General features: G+C 45.3%; 1 protein-coding gene across 1 annotated transcript in view; it reads left to right on the top strand.

Annotated features, from left to right (window-relative positions):
* The first annotated feature begins 389 nt into the window (after positions 1–389).
* Positions 390–9,921, top strand: part of rec114 (REC114 meiotic recombination protein) — a 57,182-nt gene continuing 47,650 nt past the window's right edge. The window contains exons 1-2 of the mRNA XM_080216010.1: positions 390–554; positions 7,335–7,427. Coding sequence (XP_080072136.1) covers positions 390–554; positions 7,335–7,427 — 258 coding nt within the window. The remainder of the gene's footprint in view (positions 555–7,334; positions 7,428–9,921) is intronic.

Here is a 9,921-nt window from a genome sequence, read left to right as displayed (position 1 = left end):
ATTGCAGTGTTAATGTAAGCCTACTTGTGATTAATAAATAGATAAACTTTAATGGATAAAATTTAATTTATAAATTTTTAATAAATTTAATTCCCAGATCTTTTGCTGAAAAGGATGAAACTCAAATAATGGGGCCCAGGGCAGCAAAAGGCGGCGCGCTGATTGGCTGCTTATATTTCCCGCCGCTAACAGGATTGGCCAGAAAAACACTTTGTCCTGATTGGTGGCCCGTTCCCGCCCAGTAGGAAGCGAGCCGCCAGCTGATTGGCGGCGGCTGTCCAGGCGGCGAGGTGATTGGTGGGGTCGCCCGGGGAGCTGCTGAGAGGGGATTGGGCCATTCCCTCTCCCCCCCGCCTCCCCCGACACTCCCCTCCCCCTTCTCCCGCTCAATGGCGGCTGCTCCGCGCGGTTTCCCTTCACTGCCCAAGGCCGGGGCTCCGGCCGCCCCCCAGACAGCCCCGGGCCATCCCCAGGCGGCGCTGCCCAGCACCCAGTGGCCGCTCAAGCGGTACGGCCGCTTCCTGCCGCAGGGGGCAGGCCCCAGGGCCTGGGAGGTGAGACGGGGTGGAGGGGGTACTTTGGGGGTCGGGTTATTTTAGGGGGGGGGCAGAGGGTACCTTGGGGGTTAGGGGTATTTTGGAGGGTGGAATTATTTTGGGGGTAAGGTGTCAAGGGGGGTGTATTTTGAGGGTCAGGCTATTTTGGGGGTTGGGTCAAGGTGGTATTTTGAGAGTCGGATTATTTTGGGGATCGCGGGGGTATTTTGAGGGTTAAGTTATGGGATCAGAGGGTATCTTGGGGGTTAGAAGTATTTTGGAGGGTCAGATTATTTTGGCGGTCAGGAGTCGAGTACTTTGGAAGGTTGGTGTATTTTGGGAGTCAGAGGGTACCTTTGGGGTTGGGGGTATTTTGGAGGGTTAAATTATTTTGGGGGTCGGGGTCAAGGGGGTATTTTGAGCGTCAAGTTATTTTGAGGGCCGCAGATTATCTTGGGTGTTAGGGATATTTAGGAGGGTCAAGGCTTATTTTGGGGGTCAGGGATCAAGCAGGTATTTTGGGGTCCAGAGGGTATTTTGGGAGATCGGGGGTATTTTGCAGTCGTGTTATTCTGGGGCTCGGGGGGGTGGTATTCTGGGATTGGAGTATTCTGCAGTCGGGATATCCTGGGGTGAGGGTATTTTGCGGTTGGGTTATTTTGGAGGGTCGTGTATTTTGGGGTCGGGGTCAAGGGAGTATGTCTGGGGTTCAGGGGGTATTCTGGGAAGTCGGGGTATTCTTGGGGCTCGGGGGATATTTTGTGGGATATGGTGTAGGTGGGAATATTTTCCAAGGTGCGGGGTAGGAGGTATTTCCTTTGGGAGCTGGATCAGGAATGGATAGTTGGGATGTCGGGTAGGAGAGGACACATTGGAGTGGTGTGGGGTGTGAGCAGATATATTGAGCAGATACATTGATGGAGCATCAGATGGGAGGGAGTATATTGGGAGGTACGTACATACACGTATACAGACATACTCATGAGCAGTTGGATCACTTGAATCTGCTTTGCCATTTGATCACATTTTCCCGCATTATTTTCCTACATGTGCCAAATAATTGTCCACTCAATTAAGCTATCTATATCTCTTTGCAGACTCCCAAATTCACAACTTATTCTCTCCCCTTTCTTTAGCAACCATGCCTTTAGTCCTTTCAGCTAAATCAGGACACTAAGGAAATTTGGCATGTATGCTACAACTCTCTCCAACTTCTATAGATGCACCTAGAAAGCATCCTTTCTGAATGTGTCACAGCTTGGTATGGCTCTGCTCTGTCCAAGATCACAAGAAACTACAAAGAGTCGTGAATGAAGACCAGTCCACCTCTCAACGCATCCTCCCATCCATCGACACTTTTGACACTTTCCGCTGCTTTAGAAAAGCAGCTAGCATAATCAACGACCCCACAAACCTCGGACGTTGTCTCTTCCACCTTCTTTCATCAGGAAAAAGATACAAAAGTCTGAGGACACACATACCAACTGACAGCTTCTTCCCTGCTGCCATCAGACTTTTGAATGGACCTACATTGCATTAAGTCGATCTTTCTCTACACCCAAGCAATGACTAACACTACATTCTGCGCACTCGCCTTCCCTATGTATGCTATCTTTTATGTGCTTAGCGTTCAAGAAACAATACTTTTCACTGTATATTAACGTGACAATAAATCAAATCAAATCATTGATATGGATTTTAAATAGCAGAGCCAACGAATTGATCCCCATGGCACGCCACTTGTTAGAATTTGTCAACTGTCGAAAATTTAATCCCTTCTTCCAGTTAGCTAACCAATCCTCTGGCCATTACTAATAAATTACCTTCAATTTTGTGTAGTAACCTTTAATGTGGTGCCTTGTCAAATGCCTCCAAGTACATCACATCTATAGATTCCCCTTTAGCCATGTCATTTGTTACTTTCTCAAATAACTTATTAGTCAAACATGATTTCTTTTTCACAAAACTATGTTGACTCTTTGATTTCAGTAAACCTGCTCTAACCACCTTAATCAAGTAGGAAGGTATATGGAGTTTGTGGGATGGGCAGGAATATGACAGGTATAATGAGGGGTATGAGGTATCGAGGCAGTACCTGGTTTGGAAGATGCATTGTGATTAGGACATAGCATATTAGGATGTGTTTTAATGTTTGTTTATAATTGTCACTAGTAGGTTTACATTGACACTGCAATGAAGGTACTGCGAAAATCCCCTAGATATCACGGTGCGGCGCCTGTCGTACACTGTGTGAGGATTTAGTATGACCAATGCACCTAACCAGCACGACTTTCAGACTGAGGGAGGAAACCGGAGCAATCCCACGCTTTTTCAGCTGTCTTGAAACATTAACTCTGTTTTTCCCTCTCTCTGGTGTAGAGAACATGCAGGCTCCGCACAGAAAGTGACCCTAGCCAGGAATTGAACCCACGTCTCTGGTGCTGTGAGGCAGCAGTGCTAACCACTGTGCCATCGTGGTATAAACAGGATGTGTTATTTGAGGGAATGAGGTGATAGTCAAGGGTTTATGAGAGTGAGAGACTATTTGAAGCAGTGTGGGTGTCTACCTGATATTTTGTCTATTTGTAGGAAAAATCCTACTCACCTGCTACTCTTCGGGATCTCACTAATGTTTTTCAAATGAAAATCCTGGTTATCCGGTTCTCATTAGTAAGATGTTCTATTTTGAATTGAGCATCTGATGTGAATTTGAATGAAAACCTTGTCTTAAGCAGAGTCAGTAGGGAGAATGATACAGTGAACTTGCAAAATTATACCACGCTTGCCCTCAATTTCCAGCTACAGAATTGTCTATCAAAATATATTCTCTATCCAGTGAAATAATGATTGACGTCTGCTCTTTTCTATTTAATCTATTTCACTCACTGCTCATGATGCAGTCTCCTCTACATTGAGGACTAGGTGGCCATTTTGCAGGAAACCTGTGCTCACTCTGCAAGTGTAACACCGAAGCTTCAAACAGAATTCCAACAGTGCAGAAGGAGGCCATTCAGCCCATTGAGTCTGCACTGACAACAATCCCCGTAACCTCACAAATCCCTCTAACCTATGCATCCCGGGACTCTAAGGGACAGTTTAGCATAGCCCACACACCTAACTCGCACACCTTTGGACTGTGGGAGGAAACCGCAGTCCCCGGAGAAAACCCACGCAGATACAAGGAGAATGTCCAAACTCCACACAGGCAGTGACCCAAGCTGGGAATTGAACCCTGCTCCCTGGAGCTGTGAGGCAGCAGTGCTAACCACTGTGCCACCATGCCAGCCCAAGCCATCATCTTAATCATCTGCCCCACTCCCATTCTATGTCAGCCTCCCACATTATTGTGGTGAACTTGATGCACAGCACCTCGTTTTGATTAGGCACTTTACAGCTTTCTGGATTCAATGCTGACTTCTTTTAATATTCATTCGTGGGACATGGGCATTGCTCGCTGGCCAGCATTTATTGGCCATCCTTAATTGCCTGACATTGCTATGGCTCTGAGGTCACATGTCCGCTAGACTAGGTAAAGACAGCAGATTTCCTTCCCTAAAGGACATTAGTGAGCCAGATGGATTTTTTTTCCCCAACAATCAACAATGGTTTCATGGTCATCAGTAGATTCTTAATTCCAGATTCTTTTTATTGAATTCAAATTCAACAATCTGCCGTGATGGGATTCGAACCGAGGACCCCCAGAACATTAGCTGAGTTTCTGGATTAACAGCCTAGCGATAATACCACTAGGCCATCGCCTTCCCCTAAAGTTAACAGTCTCAGATCATAACCTCCATTCGCCTCGTTTTATTTTCCTTTATGGAGTCCTGCTGTTTGTGGTAATTCTGCTCTTCCCATTTGCAGCTCATCTAAACTCAGTTTCTTTATTTGTCCCTTTACCACCTTTTGCCTTTCACCATCACTTCGTTTGTCATTTAATCTCTCCCACCTTCCGCCCTTTTGCAGTTCTTCTCTATTGTTCCAGCTGCTCTCCTGACCTTTTCCCTGCCTCTGTATCTGCTTAATATCTGTTACATGTCTCGCTTTTTCAGCTGTCTTGAAACATTAACTCTGTTTTTCCCTCTCTGGTGGTATTGCAGAACATTTCCAGCATTCTCTTATTTATTATAGATTTCAGAGGGGGCTGTGCACTCGGCACAGAGGCTTGTTTCAAGTCTCTTATCCAGTCCGATTGTCAAGCACCTTGTTTGAAATAGCCAGCATTATTTGTGTGCTTTTCAGGCTCTGGTATGTTGAATCTGAGAAGTCTAGAATGTAAACCCTTTTTACGGATGAGATGTGAGCTTTCTCTTGTTAAACATCCAAATCTAATCACTTCCCAGAGTTGACCCCAGTCCCTCCCAATTTTACCCCTTTCTCAACCTTATTGGACAATAAGTACAGTGGTTAGCACTGCTGTCTCACAGTGCCAGGAATCCTGGTTCGATTCCCTGCTTGGGCCACTGTCTGTGTGAAGTGTGCACCTTCTCCCCATGTCTGCGTGGGTTTCCTTTGTCTGCTCCGGTTTCCTCCCACAATTCAAAGATGTGCAGGTTAGGTGGATTGGCCATGCTAAGTTGACCCTTTAGTGTCCAAGAGATTAGCAGGGTAAATATGTGGGATAGGGCCTGGGTGGATTTTGTTAGATTGTAACCAGTGATAAATTTGTTTTGGATGTAATGTAACCAATGGGAACAAGATGTCAGTGTCAGCTGACCCAGTAAAACATGGAGCCAATCACAGTGATGTAATTGTCAGCGGACCAACTGGTTCACTAGAAATAAGGAACTATATAGAATTGTGGAAAGCTTGGAGTGGCCCAGGGCGAGGCCCCAAGTTTGGAGTAATGGTGTTTCTTTAGTATAAACCCTTTGTTTGATTTATAAGTTGGACTAAGTTTTGTTGTTTCATTAGCTGCATTTTGAAGACTTCCTTCTGAAGAAACAGATTTGTGGTCGTGTAGATTCGATGGACGAAATGGCCTCCTTCTGCACTGCAGGGATTCTGTGATTCTTCTATGATTCTTTCTGCACCCTGATGATGCATAGGTTGAGCGTTAGTCTGTTCCTGTAGCTAATTGTTCCTGGAGCAGGTCGCTAGCCAGGGCTTTTATAGCTTGAGCATAAAACCCTGACAGGTTGAGGGACATTACACTGCATCAAGCATTACCTCGCTCTCACACACACACACACACACACAAACTAAAGGACAATTTAGTGTGGTCAATCCATCTAACCTTTTAGAGTTGTAAAGTTCTAACAGGGTTAGACAGGGTGGCTTCAGAAAAATGTTCTCCATGGGTTGGGGGTGGCGGGGGAGTCCAGAACTAGGAATCATAGTTTGAAGGTAAGGGGTAAAGCTTTTATGACTGAGGTGAGGAGGAATTTTTTCAACCAGAGGGTGATGAATCTGTGAAATTCATTACCACATTCATTACAGAAATTAGAAATAGCTCTTGGGGTTAAAGGGGTCAAGGGATATGGGGGAAGGCACGGTGGTACAATGGTTAGCACTGCTGCCTCACAGCGCCCAGGGACCCAGATGCCATTCCCGAATTGGGTCACTGTGCAGAGTCTGCATGTTCTCCCCGTGTCTGTATTGGTTTCTTCCGGGTGCTCCAGTTTCCCCTCTCAGTCAAAGATGTACAGGTTAGGTGGATTGGCCATGCTAAATTGCATCTTAGTGTCTAAAGATGTGCAGGTTAGATGGATTGGTCTTGCTAAATTGTCCCTTAGTGTCCAAAGATGCGCACGTTAGGTGGATTAGCCATGCTAAATTGCTCCTTGGTGTCAGGGGGAACCAGCTAGGATAAGTGCATAGGGGTAGGGTGGGTTTGTGGCCAGTGCAGACACGATGGGCTGAATGGCCTCCTTCCACACTCTGGGATCCTATGCTTCTATGAAGGTGAGATCAGGATTTTGAAATTGATGATCAGCAGTGATCAAAATGAATGACAGAGTAGGCTTGGAGGGCCGAATCATTCTATTTTAGATGCTTCTATGCTCTGTGGGCTGAGAGGAAATCCACACAGACACAGGAAGAACGTGCAGGCTCCATACTAACAGACACCAGACCGGAATCAAAGCAGGTTCCATGGCGCTGTGAGGCAGCAGTGCTAAGCACTGGGCCACGGTGCTGCATCTCCCCCCTAATCTTACCTATTTCCTCAAGTATAATTGATGGAGGAAACAAACCCATATGTATATATAGAGTTACTGATGTTACATTTCTTCATCAGGAATTTTGTTCATTTCACCTTGGCTGATCCCTCCTAGGATGCAGCGATCAATTTAACATGGCCATAGTGTGGCACAACTGCAACCGACCCAGCCTTCTGTGCTGCGTAGCCATTCCATCCTAATCTACGGAAACAATATAAAGAACAGATCCTTGTGATATTAAACAGGACAGATGGCATAGGAAGGGTGTGAGATTATGACTGACGTATGCAGGATCTGTGAAATAGCAGGAGGCGGTATATTGAGGGGTGTGAGATTATGTCTGTTGTTTGAGGGTGATGTGAGATGGAATATCTAGAAGTGGCATGTGATAGCTGGATTGTGAAGGGCTGTGAGGTAGCAGGAAGCAGGCTGGCGCTCAGAGTAAACTCGCGGACTCGGTGAAACACTCGTTGGTTCACAAATTTCCAATCTGGCTCACGGCTCCAGAAGTGCGTGACAAAGCAGAAATATTAGGCACATTCTTGAACCTGGAAGGAAGCGGATCATTAAGTGCTGCAAAACTGGTTTTGATATGTGTACCACCGATCCATTAATCCACTTTTACTTTCCTTTGTAGGTGTTTGAGTCCAGTCCAGAAAAGGGCCTTCTGTCTCTGACAATTGTGCAGTCTGGCCATTTCCTCATCTCCCAGGGTGCGGCAACCTTACTGGTAAGTTGCAGGCGAGCAGTTTCTCTGATACTATTTACGTGTATCACAGTGCACTTACAAAAGCCGGCTGTCAAAACCCTGTCTCCTGCCTCAGACTTGAGAAGCGATAATTAAGTGAGCTGTGGAGGTTTGTTACCGATCAGAAAGATCTTTATTCCGTTGGATTTGAAATAACTTCTCAGGTCTCCAGAAGCCGTTGGTCTAATGCGGGGGAAAATGCACAAGGGCAGAGCTCTTTTGATGCTCAAATTGCCATAACATCGCCATGCGACAATTCCTCTCATTGCACCTCGGCGCCCAAGCCATGAAAGCAGCTATACAGTTGACCTTTGAACTGAAAAAAGTACAAGATGTGACAGGAGAGGATTGGTGGGGAATATTTCACTACATGGGGGACGCTTCCCCATACTTGACGAATGCAGCCAGCCCATAATAGTCTTGGTTTAAAGTCTATTTATTAGTGTCGCAAGTAAGCTTACTTTAACACTGCAGTGAAGTTACTGTGAAAATCCCCTCGTCGCCACACTCCAGCACCTGTTTGGGTACACTGAGCGAGAATTTAACACAGCCATTGCACCTTACCAGCACATCTTTTGGACTACTACGTTGACAATAAGTTGGGAGTTGCAGGGCATTGTGAATTTTGTCTTTTTTGGTTGTTGTGTTATCCGTCTTATCTGTCTCAACGCCTCGAAGTTTGTGCTAATGCAGCATCCAATTCAGCAAGGGGTTAAGCAAAGGGACACAATTAAGTCACTGTGAAAATCCCCTAGTCGCCGCACTCCAGCGCCTGTTCGGAATTTAGCATGGCCAATGTACCTAACCATCACATTGTTTGAACTGTGAGTGTATGCGGATCGCTACACGTGGCTTTATTACCACGAGTTGAAAACCAGCATTGGAGAGAAAAGAAATCATGATTAAAAACCAATCATTGCAGCACAATTACTGTGTCAGATTTTTGAAGTTAAGTACTTGTGAATTGTAAAACAATAGCAAACATTGCTGGGAGATCTCAGCAAGTCTGACAGTATCTGTGAAGAGAGAATAGAGCCAACGTTTCAAGTCAGGGACAAAGGGCCATCCAAACTTGAAATGTTGGCTCTGTTCTCTCTCTCTACAGATGCTGTCAGACCCGCTGAGATTTTCCAGCATTTTCAGTTTTTGTTGCGTATTCCAGCATCTGTAGTACTCTGCTTTTAGCAAACATTGCTGGATTTTTCGGAGAAGTGCAATAAATATAAAACATGAACAAATAAATATGTTTCCAAACAAAGCAATAAGTTTTGTTTTCTGCTTAAAAAAATGCACATGCATCTTTAGCAAACTAAAGGAATGCTATGTCAAGAAAGTAACAAAATGTACCCTGGGGGAGGGTGTGTATGTGTGTGTGTGCACGGACATGTGTATGTTTTTTTTATATATATATATACACACACACATACATATGTGTACAGATGTAGGAAATGGTTCATTAATTTAGAAGGTTCCGCGAAGGAGTCACTGAATGGAAGCACGCAGGAACTGCCTTTAGAGCAGTTAAAGATAAGCCTGAATATGAAGATCCTGATGCTGTAAGTAAGAGAATGATATAGGCATCCTGCACAACCCTACTTGATTGATGCACGATTGGAACTGTGTCCCCATTCTGTTTTTAGGAGAAAGCTCTGCCTGGTTCTGTCATTGAGTAGAATCAGTGTGTGGAATGCAGGTGAGAGGAAATCCAGACTCGCTTACGTATATGTAAAAAAAATAATTTACAGTCTACTGGATTTGTGAAGCATACATTAAGTATATTTCACAAACTAGATTTAACTCACCTGTAGGTCACACTGAAGTGACGTGAATCTACCCTGACCGGGCAGTTTCATTTCGCGTTGCTCAGGATTTGGGTCGATCATCAATTCGAGATTTACAATTTTAGTTGATTAACACATTCACTTTGTACAGATGCTAAACTTGCTATGTAACTATGCCCAGGGTGGTTACCGAGGTCTCACCTGGGCAGTGGACTCAAAGTAGACAGACCACCTGCTGCACCAGCTGCGCAGTGTCAAATTGTATGATATCATGCATTATTTTCCTATCCTTGCAGCATGTCTGGATATGGACAAAGTGCTCTATGCCATAGGCTGAAGCAGTCCATGTCCATAGGCAGCAAGACTTGCCAACACAGATACATGGGCTAATAAGTGGCAATTAATATTCCTGCCACACGAGTGGCAGGCAATGGCCATCCCTGACAAGAGAGTATCTAAACCATTTCTCCTTTCACACTCAATGGCATTACCATCGAATCTTCCACCTTGAACATCCCAGGTGTTTCTGGGCAGCGCAGTGGTTAGCACTGCTGCCTCACAGCGCCTGGGACTTGGGTTCAATTCTGGCATCGGGTCACTTGAGTGGAGTCTGCACGTTCTCCCTACGTGTCTGCATGGGCTTTCTCCAGATACTCTGGTTTCCTCCCACAGTCCGAAAGACGTGCTGGTTAGGT

The sequence above is a fragment of the Carcharhinus amblyrhynchos genome, chromosome 32 (assembly GCF_965287045.1).
Source record: "Carcharhinus amblyrhynchos chromosome 32, sCarAmb.v2.hapA, whole genome shotgun sequence".
In the NCBI taxonomy this organism is placed as follows: domain Eukaryota; kingdom Metazoa; phylum Chordata; class Chondrichthyes; order Carcharhiniformes; family Carcharhinidae; genus Carcharhinus; species Carcharhinus amblyrhynchos.
The sequence above is the reverse complement of the archived record's forward strand: the minus strand, read 5'-3'. Positions and strand labels throughout refer to the sequence as shown.